Source organism: Mus caroli, unplaced genomic scaffold (assembly GCF_978045245.1).
Source record: "Mus caroli unplaced genomic scaffold, Mus_caroli_1 scaffold_19, whole genome shotgun sequence".
NCBI lineage: Eukaryota > Metazoa > Chordata > Mammalia > Rodentia > Muridae > Mus > Mus caroli.
The window spans coordinates 62,197,036-62,214,142 of record NW_028227274.1 but is presented as its reverse complement, the minus strand read 5'-3'; the positions used below and the strand labels follow the sequence as shown (position 1 = coordinate 62,214,142).

The 17,107-nt window shown below is 41.2% G+C and overlaps 1 protein-coding gene across 2 annotated transcripts in view; it reads right to left on the bottom strand.

Annotated features, from left to right (window-relative positions):
* Wdr7 (WD repeat domain 7) overlaps positions 1 to 17,107 on the bottom strand; it is a 272,930-nt gene that overhangs the window by 46,367 nt on the left and 209,456 nt on the right. For both annotated transcript variants that reach the window (XM_029471767.2, XM_021150163.3), the window contains 4 exons: positions 14,842 to 14,959; positions 13,234 to 13,383; positions 12,634 to 12,716; positions 4,009 to 4,108 (listed from right to left, as the gene is read on the bottom strand). In XM_029471767.2, coding sequence (XP_029327627.1) covers positions 4,009 to 4,108; positions 12,634 to 12,716; positions 13,234 to 13,383; positions 14,842 to 14,959 — 451 coding nt within the window. The remainder of the gene's footprint in view (positions 1 to 4,008; positions 4,109 to 12,633; positions 12,717 to 13,233; positions 13,384 to 14,841; positions 14,960 to 17,107) is intronic.

The following is a 17,107-nucleotide window of genomic DNA, read 5'->3' as shown; positions in this document are numbered from 1 at the left end:
TGTGGGGAGATAGCTTCAGAGTCTGGTAACCAAATGCACAAATCTTATACGTAGCAATAAAATCCAGGAATGGTTACTAGAAATAAGAAAATATGCCTGATGAGTCTTAGGGGAATGAAACTCCTTGTAAGTCAGAATAGTGGTAAAAATATTCAGTGGTGCATTTGTTCAAATCCGTTCATACAGAACAGCAGGAGAGCACCCCAATGCAAACTGTGGGCCGTGTGAAAAAGTCAAGGGTAGCTTTATCAGTTATAATTGTTAGGGTTTAGAAAAGATGCCCCTGCCCCATACACATGCTTCTTTGAATGCAGATTAAAAAGAAAGGGAGACATAGCAATTTCAGAGAATGGGTTTCCTAGATGTTCCCTTATCTACCCAAACATTGAGGCCTTCAGAGAACACGTATGTTCAACGTTTATAGCTTCCCGACGCAAGGGAGACCTAGCCTGTGTCACAGAGGGGACGGGGAGCAGCAGCACTATATTGGGGTGAGTCAGAGGAATGCTGGCCCTGATGCTGGCTGCTCTCCAGGCCCACTCTATCCCTGCTTAGCCTTCCATTTCTTCCTCAGTTATGAAGATGGAATTGGAGCTGCAGTCATCAGGGCCGTCTGTGAGATGCATGGTGCATCCAGCTTTCCCCAGTGTGCCCGCAGCTGCGAGTGCGCATGCACTTTCACGAGTGTGTGCAAGGCTGCGAGTGTGCATGCACTGTCTCTGCATCTACTCCCAAAGTGCTTCAGCAGCTGCAGCCATGAAAGCTCTGAGGAAGACTCTGCCCCCGCCCCCCGCCCCCCCCCCCCCATGCCAGTGCGCCACACCAGTGGAGGAGATGGCCTTCACATGTGAGTACAGTGGATGTATGACATCGGCAACTCCCACTCAGTTTTGCCACAAACCTAAAACTGTTTTGAAAGGGGTCTACTATGGATTTTTAAATAACTTTACTCAGAAATATTCTAGCAGTATATTAGTTTTTAGTTAATAGTATATAAGTTTTTAGAAGTTGCCAAACAAAAATTATCAATAAGATTGTAGAATATTACAGGAAAAGAATGGCAAACTACAAAATGTATTAAACAGAGATGAGCAGGAATAGGTCAGTAAGCTGGGTATATTCAATTTTCCTCATTATTTGGTTGTTACTACGTTTATTATACCTAAAGGGTTAACTGAAACAGTGTGAGGGAAAAGATCATCAGAAAAATCCCGAGGAGAAAGTTACACCAAATCTAGATGGTTACGGCAGCAAGGGCAGCTGACTGGCTTTGTTCTATTTAAACCAATGTACAGTTAGATACCAGTCTTGGCTCATGCTTATTATAAAACATGAATATATTCTAGTCTTTCTAACACTAAGTCCAGGCAGTGTGGTCTTAGAGGATACTCTTACTGCACTCTCTTCTCTAGCAAACAAACGAATATGAGATATTAAATCTGTCATGCTGTAAACACTAGCAAGGACGACTGAGTGAGAAAGGCATGTACAGACGGGCAGGCGGGGAGCAACTGCATGGGAGAGGAGCGCAGGACGGGAAGGACTGCAGTCAGTTCTAATAGAACAGTTCTACAGAGAGTGAGCGCTAACTGTCACTGGCTCAGTGTGCTTAGACCAGGATAGACCATGGGAGAAAAGACGGTGCTCCTAAGTGAGAGGTAACTCAGGAGTGGGGCCATCTGTGTGCTAACCAGAACAAGAACCATGAAGGCCTCAGAGATCATTCGAGGGTGTGATTTAAAGGCCCCAGGTCGCCGGGTCTACTGCAAAGAAAAGGTTAACTACACGTGGCTGGATGATTATGGCATCCCCACATTACACCACCTATAGGAAACAGTCCGCAGGAAGGGAGGCAGTTAGAAAGGAGGCAGGTGCTAAAGGGATTTTCTGAGGCAGCTTTAAGCAGATCATTAAGTCATGAGCTTAGCCTTAGGCTGGGCCTCTGCTACAGACCTGATCTATCTCACAGGGAAGCTCAGAGTGGTAAGATGACACAAACTCTCAGTTTTGAAGAAGCTTACAAGATATCTCTCCCTCTCCTTTCCCCCTCTTCTTTTAACCCTGTAAATGTTTGTGTTTCTTTCAAATTTGCTATTTAGTAACATGCTCCAATTTAAGAAACTGTTTCCAAACTGCCTGAGGTATCAGAGACAGGGAATGTTGGGGGGGAAGGATAGGAAAGATTGGTCAGTGCTAACTAAGTTATAAAGAAGTGAGATGCTCTACTGTGCTCTGTACACTTGTGTTAACTACAGTACAATGTAACATACACTTTAAAGTGTTATTAGATCTTGAATATTCTCATCATAAAGAAATAACCAACTTTTGAAGACAAAGAAATATTTGACCCGATTTAAATATTATACAATGTATACACACATCAAAACGTGACAAGGCATCTCACTGATATGTGAGATAAAATAAATTAAATAGAAATCTGACATGGTAACACATGCCTTCAATCACATTACTCAGGAGGCAGAGGCAACTGAATCTCAGTGAGTTCGAGGTCAGCCTGGACTAAATAGTGAGTTGTAGACCAGGGATACATTGTGAGACCTGGTCTCAAATAAATAAATATGCAAACAAACAAACAAACAAGGAAGTTTTTAAGAAGATATTCTGGGGGCTACCGTTGTGGGGTAAAGGCCCTTACTGCTAAGCCTGCCATCCTAAGTCTGATCCTTAGAGTCCACATGGAAGGAGCGGAGAAATGACTCCTTCAAGGCTTCCTCTGATCTCCACACACGTGCTGTGCCCTCTACCCCCACACAAAACAAATAAAGCTTAAAAATGGGGCATTTCGGAAATGCTGTTTGAAGTTATCCCTTTCAGAAGAATTATATAAAGAGCACAAAACAAGCTATGGTATGTTCTCGCTGACTTCAATAAGAGCTGAGAGGACCGTGATATGGACCAGAGTGAGCTGGAGAAGGAAACACGCCGGTTAGAGAGTAAACAAGTATACCAGTGGTGCATACTCTTTGTGCAGTGTACCCTCAGAGGCATCCTCAGAGAAATGCACTTAATATTCAAACAGCATCCTTTAAAAATGTTTGAAACCTGAATCTTTTACCCCTAGCACTTATTATGAGGCCTTACAACTATTTCATGACAGATTATCAAGGAAGCTTTAGAGGGGGCATTTCATTAACAGTTTATTACATTGGAGAAATAATCTAAAGTCTTAGACCGCCTCATGGATTCCCTGCGTCTCCTCTCTACACTGTCAGAACTCAGCAGTCCTAAATGTTACACGGAAACAGGTGTGACGTGGCACTTTGGGGTCCATGAGCATCGAGATTTTCTAGGTCCTCGGAAGAATTTAGTCCTGGCTTTGCTGCTAGCTAATGGGGTGATTCTGGAAAAGAGATTTACACCACTGAGCTTCAACTCCTTTTCTATCTCAAATAGGGATATACCTGCCTTATCTATCCACTGGGTACATTTTGAGAATCAGATAAACAAGAACAAAGCCAAAAAAAATTTCATGAACAATAAAATGTCGCAAAATCATAAAATGTAGTATAAAGTCTAAAAAGTGACACACGGTTATTGTGAACAGAGCACCGGGTCTACAGAGTTGTGTTAAACGCTACTGTGATTTGTCGTATGAGCTCCGGCTAGATTCTTGTCTAATCGCTGCTAACTGTCTCATCGTTCTCATCATTTTTACTCTGTCACCACCTCCTCACAGGTAGCACCCACCTTTCTTCCGGAAACATGTCAGGAGTAGGAAAGCCAGACAACACTGGACAAAGAAGAGGCATACTGCAAAATCAATCATGGGAAGGGCCTCCTCTCTCTGCTTACTGTGAACCATGGCAGCCTCCAATCCCAGGGAATAGAGATGGCGGGGCTCTATATTCTTTGAGTCCTTCATTAAACTATCGATCTCTTACACATTATCCATAATGTTCCAGCAGTCCGGTCCGTCACCTGGTGAAGGGCTAGTCTCTCACTCCCTTCAAGAGCTTCATGCAGAGGAAGTCACAATGATTTATTTACCTGACATTTTCCAGTCCGGATGTCATACAGGGCTACTGAGCCATGGCGTGCTCCAACTGCGATTCTGTGACTCCGCTCATAATAGCTGACCATGTAGAACCTGAATTGAACATTTCACAACAACAAAAGCCAGGTGAGACTAACTGCATATTTAAGACAAAACCAATATTCTCAAAGATTAAAGACAGTGTGCATACATGCACACATGCATACATACATACATAAAATACATGTACACATGTATGTATGTGCATGAAGATAAAAGCTTTAATCCCTTTATATCTTGATTGTTTCTAAATAAATACATCTGTAACCAACATATGGATTAAAAAAATGTTTCCCTTCAGTACTGAGTACTTTTGAAAAATCAACTGATGTGGAATTGATGTAGAATATCATTTAGGCCTGCTAATGAGTTTTCAGCCAGCTCTAGTGGCTGGGTCACATCTACAAACCCAGCATATGGAAGGCAGGGGCAAGGGCACTGAAGTGACTTTGAGCCAGTGCTGTCCACAGTATAAGTTCCAGGCCAGCAAGGATTACCCACAGAATAAGACTGCGTTTAAAAAAAATTTTTTTTGATAGGAAACAAGTTTATAGTAATAAATATACTTGAAAGTTTGAGGTAAAAGGCAAAAAAGATAAATGTGAAAAGCCAGTGTTCTGACAACTTATGCAGCAATTCTATCTGAGCAGAAATGAGGATTTTGAGAGGCTCCATATTCAGTTATGTTCTCATATTATTCAACTATTGAAATATACATTCTCACAGAACAATCATGTAGGTACATAAATAGTATGTCTCCTAAATTCTAATCACATTAGAAAGCTACAAATCAGAAAAAAAAAAAAATACCATGAAACTGACCAAGGTCTTCCACATCTACTAGATTTAGCTGACCATTGGATTTACTAACTTGGCCACATAACTGAGGTGACAGGCAGCGAGAGGTTGTGAGAGGCTGGCTTAGTATTGCCACTTTCTAGATTAGGCTTGGGAGTAGATTAAGTCCTTGGATTTTCCAAGTCCATCCATCCGGGATCTGTCGGTGAGAACAGTACTAGTAGAAATCAGGTAAAGCAGGAGGGACTTTTATGTTTGTGAACGTTTAACTATACTTTCCCATGGTTCCCATGAGCTATGCAAGTGAAGGGGCTACACTAAATACTGCATTTGAAGCCATCCTTCCCAGTCACATTATATGTTATGCCTTCCTTTTTTCCATAAGTTTTTTGTGTTGTTTGGTTTTATATCAACTATAGTTATTTTACAAAAAAAAAAAAAAAAAAAAAAAAAAGAAGAAGAAAAAGAAAAAAAGACTCTGAGCGAGGGAATGCCTCCATAAGACTGGCCTGTAGGCAAGCCTGAGGAGTGCTTTCTTGATATGGAAGGGCCTGGGCCATTGTGGGTGGTCTGGAGCTATGGGAACAGAGGCTGAGAAAATGAAGGCCCTTTTAATACAGAGGAAAATGCATTAAACTTTCTAGTGCTGGTTAGTTTTTGTCAGTTTTATACATACACACTAGAGTCAGCTTGGAAAAGAGAATCCCAGAAACTGCCTCCATTGGATTGCCCTTTGGGGTATTTTCTGGATTAATGACTGATACAGGAGGTCCTGGCCCATCGCAGGAGGTAACACCCTATGCAGTTGTATAAGAAAGCAGGCCAAGTACAGCATGGAGATGAAACCAGTACGCAGCGCCCGCCCTCTGTGGTGCTGCAAGTCCTAAACTGAAGTAAACCCTTTCCTCCCCGGGTTGCCTTTGGTCAGTGGTTTATCACAGTAACAGAAGCCCTAAGGCATTTTTCTCTTTTTCAAGAGAGATAGACCAGGAAGAATACTACAACGCATTCTCGAGGTAAGATACAGGACAATTCTGTATTTCTAGGAAGAGAAGCTGAGGGGCACAAACTTGAATGTTAGCAGCAGTGGCATTCTGACAGCCATTTTTGCCTTGGCAGTCATATGACAGTCACACATAAATTAAAAATATAGAAAACAAATGCCTTAATTATTTTGTCTACTATTTATTGAAAAGTTATAGATTCTGAGATGTTTTGCCTTACCCATAAGCCTCATCCATAGTCAGCTTGTGATTTATGGGAGGCCAAGTTTTCATTTTCAGTAACATGGAAGGCAGACATTACTTGCAAATGTTTTGTTTTGCTATATTGTCCACAGAAAGTAGTATATTATTCTATTTCAATAATAAATGGGAATCTACACTCAAAATCTAATGTTTTAAATATGAAAATTAATATGCTTTTGAAGGGTTTTAAAACAGTTGCTCTTTTGTTATTAGTAATTATATCAGTCTGAGTACCGGGTGTGCTCATATCGATATCTGTGCACATATGTACTCATATGTAATTTACATCCTATTACAGTAATATAAAACTTAATATCTCACACATCTTCTAACATTTATTCTTTGTAGTTAATAACTAGAGAAATAAAATTTGCCGTGTCATTATTGCAAATATTTAATACAGTATGCTACCACAATCCTACTGCGAAATAATATTATCACCTTCAAAATAACATTTTTCAAAACAAAACAACACATTCTCAATGACAGAATCCTAAAGGTTTTTGCTGCATTGCCTACTCTTCATGCTTTAGATTTCACCCTCCTCCTCCTGCATCATCTACCAACACCATTATTTATGGGATAAAAAAGATTAAATCTATTCTTGGTATAAAATCTTTGGTCTGCCTGAAAGGACCATCTATTACAGTTCTAGCATTTGTCATTCTTTGTAAGTTACTACTTGACTAACATTTCTGAAAAATACTTTAAAGATTTCTGGACAGTGACAGTCTTGTGACCTGGTTTTGGCTTAAGGGTTTTGTATTAAAATTTCTTTCCTGGTTCTAATAATAATAACAATAATAGTAAATCTTATATATGTATCTCTGTCAATCTGTGCATAGGAACCCACCTTGGTGCTGCTGCAGGCAGCCAAGCACTGCAAGGCCTCTGGGTCCCCCATACCTCTAGACTACTTACTTCTGGGCAGAGCTCTGCATGTGAGCACTGTCAGTTCTAAGAATGGGGAGGTAGGCATCTTTTGTTGCCTCTGATGGCATTAAAGGGTTGAGGCAGGAGTCCACTATAGTTTTAATATTGTTCTCATCTTCACCCAATGAAAACTCTCAGGTTTCTCTAGACCTGTGGTATCTCAGTGTTCAGGTCACTGAGATGGTGACAAGACACTGAGGTGGCAGTCACTAACCTGGCAAGAACCTTTTGTTACTATTTCCAGGGTCCTAGTTTCATTTGTGCTGCTGTGAATAAGTAACCCTACAAAAAGCACATTGGAGGAGAAGGGTTTACTGTAGCCCACACCACCAGGTTACAGTCCATGGCAGCAGGGAAGTCAAGGGGCAGGAACCTAAAAAGAACTCATTCCATCGCATGCACAGTCCAGAGCAGAGCCATGACCAAGTGCATGGTTACTGCTCAGCTCGCTTTCCCACTCATACCGCTAGGGACTGGGGGAACTTGCAGAACAGCTATTCAACTGCAGGATCTAGAAATAGTTCTAGTGTTGTATGACATGGTGGTATAGTGGGTGACTTCAGTTCACAGTAAGCCATTACATACTTTATGAATAATAATAATAAGAGGATGGCTCAAAGGCTCCAAACATGAAGCAATGACAGAAAGATAGAAACACTTCCTGATTTCATAAGAACAAAATGTAAATGTCACATTTTATTGCACATGCATTTAAAATTACTGTGCATTAATCAAAAGTTTAAAAAATGTTTAAGGAGATGAAAATGTTAGCTACCTTAAGTTGATCATTATATATTATAAACATGAATTATCATACTCTACAAATACAAATTAAAATTATAATTTAAAAAATGAAGTAGATCTTTCTTCTTATACCCACCAACATAACAGTAATCTCTGGTAATTATTTATAGATTCTTCCCTGAGTGTTTTGCACCTTTTACACAACAGCATCATACATACTGTTGTGCAGGGCCGTGTCTAACTGTGCTGTGGGGGCTATCCTCTTCTGTCAGGGTACATGCTCCCAGATGATCTTCCTCATGGCATTCAGAGTGTGCCTTCCACTATTCAATCTTTTCTCTGATAGACTAGAGCTATATCATGTCATGGATCTTTGTAAACCTTGGTGAATTTTTTTGTTGGACAGACTAAAATATTACGCACACTTAAAGTTTAGACAGGCAATGCCAAGTTCCTAAAACATTCACCAAATGTCACCTTCACTTGGTGCCATCAAATTTCTTATGTTATCTTGCCAACAGGAAGGAAAGTAAATGGCCCTGCACTTTTGTTCTAACTTGTATGCAGTTTTTGATATGGATCCATATGTTTATACTCTGCAGGATAAGCATGTGCAAGCTTTATTAATAATGTAAGGAAACCCTCCTTAAAACATCACCAACATATACTGCCTTCCGTTGTTCCTCTGCAGTGACCAGGACTGTGACACTCATGTGTTCTCAGTGATCACTCCCAACAGGTACTGAGTCTGCAGAAAACAGTAACAGGATTTTTGAAGTGCAGCAATGATGGGTCACTCTCACCACAAGAAGGGACAAGTGACAAGCCTGCCCATGCCTGTAAGCTGAATTAAGCTCTTCTGAGAGACATGTACTGTAAAGTCTTCAACCCCGAAAGATTCCTGCAGGCCACCAGTCACAGAGATGCCACAGCTGTGATGAAGGACAACACTTTGCCTGGGTCCTCACAGGCCGTTTTCATACCCGATCCTAAGAATTCTAGTCATCCAAGCTGTACACACATTTGTCAAATTATAAGCATGGAAAATGGCCATAGTGAAGGTGCCGTTCATTGGGGCTGACGTGTAGGCTTTTGGATATACACATGAGTATCCATATTCAAGAAGTGCTTAATTCTAGCAGAGGGTATCAGCTCAAAAGGCCAAATAGAAGATGTAGTCTGTGATGGTGACGCTGGAGAATTCTGCTTAGGAGTCACTATTTCCCAGTCAGGGTCTAGCACACTTAAGTAGTTAATGAATACTTCTTGCTGAATGGCTAATTCTGCTCCTTCTGGAGAGAGGAACCTACTATACCACAGCAACTGTGGCTAGGGAGGTAAAGAAAGGACTGCACATGCTTGTGAGGCTTTGCACAAGCAACCAATGGACAAGAAAGCATCCAAGCATGGCTCAGGGCTGAGACATGTAATGGTAGAGAAATGGGAATCCCGTTGTCTGGTTCTATACTTACTAACAGTGTAACCATGGCAAGTTACTTATCCATTCACTAGTGTTTTCATCTGCAAAATGGGAATACTTACTATAGTTGTAGGAAATAGAAATGAGTTAATATGCGTAAAGTACTTAGCAGAGTGAGAGGCACTTGGAGAACTCTTTCCATGGCAAATATATGTTAACCTTGTTACATCATCATCGTCGTCGTCGTCTTCATCATCACCATCAATGTAGTCATGATGACTAACAAGGTTAGTAGGTATAGCAATAAGTGGTGACTGATGTTATTCTAATAAATAGGAGAAGTGAATGCTCAAATAGTTAAAATTTACATATTTTTAAAGACCTATTCTTTACAAGGATAATCTCCCAACTAGACAGGGTTTCTCTGTATAGCCCTGGCTATCCTAGAACTTACTCAGTAGACCAGGCTGGCTCTGAACTCAAAGACTCACCTGCCTTTGCCTTCCAAGGCTGGGATAAAGAGAAATGCCACCATGCCCAGCTACAAGTATAATCTCATATGAACTACCAATTATTTTAATTTTTCTGAAAAATCTGCTAATTCAAATAAAATAAATTCTGGTTTTTATTTTGTTTTGATTTTTTTTTTTTGAGAGAGAGAGAGAGAAAGTCTCATATAGCCCAGGCTAGCTCAGAACCCATTCAGCAGCCAAGGATGGGTTGGAGTCCTCATCCTAAAGCCTCTACCTGTCAGTGCGTGGATTACAGGTGGGGCCACTATACACAGCTTAAACTTGCATTCTTTATATTATTTTAAACAGCCCTCAAATGAGCCGTTTTCCTTGTTGTACAGTGGAATATAGATATAGGTCTAGAGTTATATATGCACCAACTTACTTGATAATCCCCCAAGCCCTATTTTGGTTTAACATGGAAACTTTTTAATACTGCAAGTCAACCTCCTGGGAGATTTTTAGGTAGGAGGAATAGGAAGAAATTAACGAAGGGATTCCTACTGGTGAGGTTCTGAGTACCACATACTAATGTACAGTAGTTACTCATTTAAGAGTCTTCTTAGAGGCTACAGGAGAAACTCTTCTACGTCCATCCCTGCTGCCACTGACCAGGCTACGAGCAAACCACGATTTGGAGGAGTCACTTGAAGATGCGCTCACGAAGTGCTCTGCAGAAGACACTCTGCAATTTCTTACTTGGGCTTAAGTGCCCGTTTGAGGTGGAATGAGCTGATTCAGCTTTTACTTGAGAAGGAAATCAATCAGTCTGCCTACATAATCACAGCGTGTAAGAAAAGCTACATCATTTCTGAAAACAAACTTTTAACTCTTCTGGCTAGGTTTTGATTTTGCTAAAGCATATAAGTACTGAATTTACAATAAAATTTGTGTCTTATCTATGATTATACATTTAATACTTTGCTTAAAGTTCTAACTCTCCAGTGCTTATCAAATAAAGGTGAAAGAGTTCTGTGAGGACCCAAAGCCCCGGCTTGGCGCTAGACATCTATGCGGAGCCACCCACTACACAACACGGCCAGACTCACGGTCCACTTTTGTGGCTCCAAACACAGCACAGCCTGGTTCAGCCCGCTTTCCACGATGACACACCCCTCATTTCACAAAGCCCACCTGCTCAGCTCTCTGCGACATGTTCCTGAGACTTACCTCTGCTCTTACAGCTGTCACTGTAGTTCTTTCAGAGGACAAATCCCTCTCTCTTCCTGGCAGCCATTTTTGTGAAGGCATTTTTAACAGAAAACTATCATCCTCTACATTGTACTTATGAATTTCTGATTCCACAAACTGAATTGAGCATTATATTTATTGCCCAGTCTCAGGTAGGTAGTCCACCAGGCACTCTCCATAGTCCAGTGAACCGACATAATCTCCTCTCATTAGCCACTGGATCCTGGAGCACAGAGATACCTAATCTACCATTCCTTCCCTAGAGAATAGCGAGCCCTTGATACACAGTTGATGTTCAATAAAATACCACTAAATCAATAAACAAAGTACAATTGCTTTCTGCCAAGTCAGAAGGGGAAAATGTACAAGGAGTGTTCAGTCAAGACAGATCTGCTAGGCATCCAGCACAATTCTCCCTTCCGGCCCAACTCAGGCAACAAGTCAGGGATGTCTGCGGAGTGCGGGGACCTGAGGAGCTGCCTGTGGAGGCGGCTTTGGGTAAAGCTGGAAAACAGGCCTTTAGTAAACAGGTTATGCACATGAGCTTCAGGACACTAACTGGCACAGCCATGGCTCATGCCTTACCAACCTCACTAGCACTCAGTAAAAGAACTCCCATTGCACGCACTTTCTTGTCATCTCCACTTGGCGTTTCTGTAGAAAGCAGTCATCTGGGAAATGGCAACTACACGGAGTCATGATCAGTTAATGGCACAAAAAGTCCAGTGTTAGAAACTGTGTTCTACTTTGCCTGGTGTGTATCAAGAAGAAACTGCACCTGTCCACACGTGCTACACCATCTGCACATGTGTGTTACATGGCATGAACTTTACCTGTGCTCATATTTTAACATCTAGGCAGCACTGTCAAACAGTTAAATGATGGAACAGTGTGCAAATTCTACTGCAGAGGAAACTATATGGAAGATAAACAACACAAGCCAGTCAACAAAGCAGTTGCAGAAATGTTAGGAAATGTCAGGATGAAGGGCATGTTGCCACACCACCCTTCTTGGGGGTCTTATTGCCGACTATAGTTAATACCACACTGTACCTGTACACATAAGCAAAGGAAAGGTGGCTGTCACGGGGCCTGGCTTACAAACACAAGAATCACATCTAACTTCTTTTCCTGTTAGCCTCACAGGGGAAATCCTTATATTAATAGGACATTACAGAAACATACTGTCCTCAAAATATAATTTACTAGTGAATGAAAAGGAGACCTACTGATTTCTGTTGCTGGGAAGTATATTTTTCCCCAAGCCAGAAGTTTTCTAAGTGTTTTGCAAGGCAAGAAACAATTAGAGTAGACTATGGGAACAGACATATACAATTCACTTTTGAGCCATGACCAAAATGTCCACGTTAACTGATTGAATAAATAGTTCTATCATCTGTGTTCTTATCATAAACTGTCAGGGGGCTGGAGAGATGGCTCAGCAGGGAAGAGCACCGACTGCTCTTCCGAAGGTCCTGAGTTCAAATTCCAGCAAGCACATGGTGGCTCACAGCCATATGAGATCTGATGCCCTCTTCTGGAGTATCTAAAGATAGCTACAGTGTACTTACATATAATAATAAATAAATCTTTTAAAAAATAAACTGTCAGGATTATTCTAGAAAGTAAGCATGCAATGATTAATACCTGGTTATCTCATTTAGCTTTACTAAAATTTTAAATGACTTGTTACTGAAAATCAATGATTTTGCATGCTGCTGAAGGCTTCTTTACCTGCAGATAGCTGGAAAACACTCCTGAAGACCCTTCTTTTTCACTAAAGATCCTTCCAAGCAGTACATGATGATGTCCATCACCTTCGACAAAGAGACACAGAGCGAAAGTTAACTTCAAATGCTTCATTTTCTAAAGTGCAAATGACTCCGTGAGACCTCATTTTGTCTGTGTAAATCCATATAGTGTGATTACTTTAAATAGAATAAAAACTATTTTAAGCCTACGGATACTACAGGATATCCTTGATCTTATCTGCAGCAACAGAGAGTCCTGTCCTTTAAAGCTGACGGCTCATGCGCACGTGGGGCCAGCAGCTTTGGCTACATGAATGCTGACAGCAAAGCCTTGAATGTATTCTCATACGTATCACCTCTGTGTGAATGAATGGTCGATGGCTACAGCAATCTACTTTAGTGTTCAGGAAGCAGAACTAAGGCACGGGAGTTAATTGATCTTAGTCATGTGACATATTCCCTGTCCCTCTCTCCCTCCCTCCCTCCCTCCCTCCTTCCCTCCCTCTCTCCACTCCTCCCTTCCTAAGATTAACCTCAAGTACTTCTTGCATGGACAGGAACACTGGAAGCAGGACAGTCTCACCTCCACAAGAAGATCCACAACATCAGTGGGCATCTTTTCAATGAGAATTTCAATGACTCTCAGGATTTCGCCTTTAGCCCTCGCCAGGGTGGTGGTGTGTATACTCTGCTGGGACTGGGTGTTCGCTGCAAGGGCCGTGTGTCTGTGTACCTACAAAAGAGTTGTCACGCTGCAGAGGCCGCTGCTGCTCACTGCTTTCCTTTCCCTTTATGATAGCGAAGTGAAACATATGACCAACCAGAACTGCCAAAACATGTCACTCAGGGGAAGTCCGGAAAAAGCATCACACATAAAAATTAAGAAAGTATGGCCTAGCAAGATTCTACAGCCTCCTTGTGCATCATCACCATCACTTTGAGACATAATCTCATGTAGCTGGCCTTCAACAGTACACACCTAAAGATGATTTGAACTGTTTCTCCTGCCTCCGTCTTATTTGCCACACATTAGTATTACAGACAAGCTAGTTCCTGGGCGTTACATGAGACCTTAACACAGTATTACTATGATATTTTAGATGTGAGTATTGTGTAATATTCTTGTATAAATAATAATGTTCTGAAATATAATTAATATAAAGAGCTATCATACTAGTGGAAAACTTCCTTGAGGCAATCAATATGACCCCTTGTACACATTCCATGCATAGGGAAAACTGATGAAAATTTTCTAAGTTAAATAAAACTACTCATTCAAACACCACACACACATTTGATACAAGTGTACAACATTAAGTGTGTGTGTGATTGAAACACGATAGAAGTTTACTACCCCCACACCTGCAGTCCACAGCTTTATGTTAGATATGAACTCATAACTCCACTGCTTCCTATCGACCATACAAGCCTCATCCAGTCAGGACCATCTCCCCTCCTTACTAGCTGTTTTCCCAGCATGCCTGAAAGAATGGCTCTGGGGCAGACATGGGCCCGGTGGGTTCCAAGTTATCCGAGCAGACTATCCGGGCAGATTCGATGGTATTTACTGTTTTAAAAGTTCACTGTAGCTACAGGGAAAGCAGTTTAGACAGAGCCCATGCCCTGTGGACACTGAGCTGTGCAGTACTAATGCCAAAGGGAACAAACCTTTCCAGGCATTACGAACTTATTCTTGCCTTCCTCTCACTAAGATGTACAGGGAAGAGCACAGAATTGGTTCATTGTTCTTTACTAGTTTGTCAGCTGGCTGCGGGCAATTAATTAGAACAGCAGAAGTGCGGGAATCAATGGGCTCTCCAGTCTTCATCTGTGGCACACAATAGGAAAAACAATCACTGGGTTTATGGCTTATGTTTTTTGTATACAGTTTGAGAGCCACTGCAAAATAAGTTTAGTTTTGATTACAAGTATTTGCTTACACTTGAGCAATGTGAATACCTCTAATACCTTCTACTTCTCATAGACCTATTGCACTTCATATTGAAAGGTATTGTCACTAAGTGTGTTCATTCTGAGAACAGAAAGGAGCACGAAAGCACACTCCCACAGATGCGGAACTCAGGGTGTGTGCACACACGATCCATTCATTTCAGCGGGTCTGGCCCCAGAGTTACGGCAGGGAGGAACTCCTCTGAAAGGGGCGATGGAGCACGTGAGGAAGGCTGCTCACCTCCTTAGCTATGGTGGTGATGAAGGCGGGTGGTCTGGCTGTGGCGATGAGAGACAGGGCGTGCCTTGCGGAGCGGGCAGAGTCAGCTGCAGGGCTCAGAGGCAGCCCCATTGTGATGCTAAACAGGGAGCAGGCAAAAAGGAAAAAGAAAAGAAGCATTAGAAATATAGACTGAAAAGATTAGACACAGCTTATAATGTCGGTTCAAGGTCAATGGGGGCACTCAGACAGTTAGAAGATAATAGACCTGTGACAATGAGCAGTGATTAAGAGTCAGGGTGTTCTGGCATCAGATACAAAATCGAATTATTAACCATGAAGATTGAAAACAGTATGTGCATCTGTCCAAAAGGCTCAAAACGCCTTGTTAACAAATTATCAAGAACTGCTACTGAATACATATCACAAAGCTCAAAAAGGCAGGGGTGAATATTGCGCTGGACGTTTTAAAGTTTTGTCCTAGGTTAAGTTAAAGACAATTTATTCATAAGGCCATGTCAAAAAACTATAACCGAGGCTCCTTCGTGAAAGGAAGCAGAACTCATTCCTGTCCGTGAAGTTATAAGAAGAACCAAGGATGACAAATGACTGTGACCTGGCTACCGTTTTCAGTCGAAGGGTTCCGCAGCAGTGCTGGGCTAGTCCACACCAGTACTTTCAGAAAACCCACTAAGGACATGCACTGCCACTGCCACTCAGTTATGGACAAAAAACGAGTTGGTGTTAATTTTCCTAACAGCAAGAAGAGACGGTAAACAGTCTTCATAAAGCAATGTACACAATGAAGTGAACTTTTCTAGACTGTGAGAACGTGAGGTCTTGAGACAACAGTGTAGACAATGCATCCTACATCTGATACACAACAGCAGCAACCTTATCACTAAGCTCACTTTGTATATGTGTCTACACACACACACACATATACACACACATACACGTATATATGTATATGTATATGCACACACACAAAGTAAGACTTTTGACTAAAATGTAGCCAAGGAGCAACATATTAAGCAAAGAAAGTATTTTATTACATTCATTATAATTTTTCTAGCTAAATAATTTTAACTTAAATGAAAATGTGAAGATCCATTAGAATATATTTTAAATAAATCTATGATCTGTATGTATAAACTGGATTATATAACATTCTTTAAAAGTTTATGTCTCTTTATAATTAACCTAAGAATGGTTATCTTAATTTTTAGTTGAAAATAAAGATGTGTTACACGGTTATTGTTAACCTCAAACTTCAAAGGAGGTAAACTGATGGCAGACATTTTGCTTTAATACTCAGTCAGTACTGTGTTACTTAAGAGCAGTGGCTCTCAACTGGGCCGCAATCCCTGTGGGGGTTGAATCCTTTCACAGTGGTCACACATCAGATGTCCTGCATATCTGATATTTATATGCGTAGTAAAATTCTTATGTATAGCAAAATTATAGGTATGAAGTAGCAACGGAATAACTTTATGGTGGGGTCACCACACACGAGAAACTGAATTAAAGGGTTGCAGCATTTGGAAGATTGAGAAACATGGCTTAAAAGTGTGATAATATATCGCTTTCTCCAGGTGTTTTCCAAACTGATGGTAGGGACTCAGACCAGAAGAGTACACAGTGGCTTTTTTTTTTTATATTTAATAATAAAACAAATCAAAAACTGAGCTTTGACAATGACCCTATATCCTGAACCAAATATACACAAAAGGTGTGGTGCCCCTGGGTTGGCCCAACACAAGCTGGAAAGAATGGTAAACAGGGCGGGCAGCTAGCCAGGTTCCCTCCTGGGCCAAACTTTACCATTTTAAATACAGCAAGGTAATGTTCACTATCTGAGCAGCGGTGGGCCTTCAGAGTGGACTGCCTAATAATTGTTGGTAAATTTATATTATACATCTATATTTTAAGTCAATTTCTTTAAGAGCCCCAAAACTAGTTATACATTTTAGATACCTTGTACCTTATTTTTAATAAAAGTATATGACAAGGGGACGATGATACTGAAAGCAGGGGGATGTATGTTAACTAATTCTGAACAGACCTAAGTCAACTTTTGTGACACCAGTCTGTAGGGAAAAGACACATCAGCTTCCTGGGGAATCCATCCCTCGGTGGCAAAGCTCAATCCAGAAGGAAAAGAACTTGGCCCAGCCTAGGGTCTGGCCGGGGTGAATACTGGGCTTGCTTCCCCCCTATGTCATGTCTTCCTGCATTTGCCCCCAACATTCCCACTGGCAATAAAGAAATTTTACAAATGGAAACC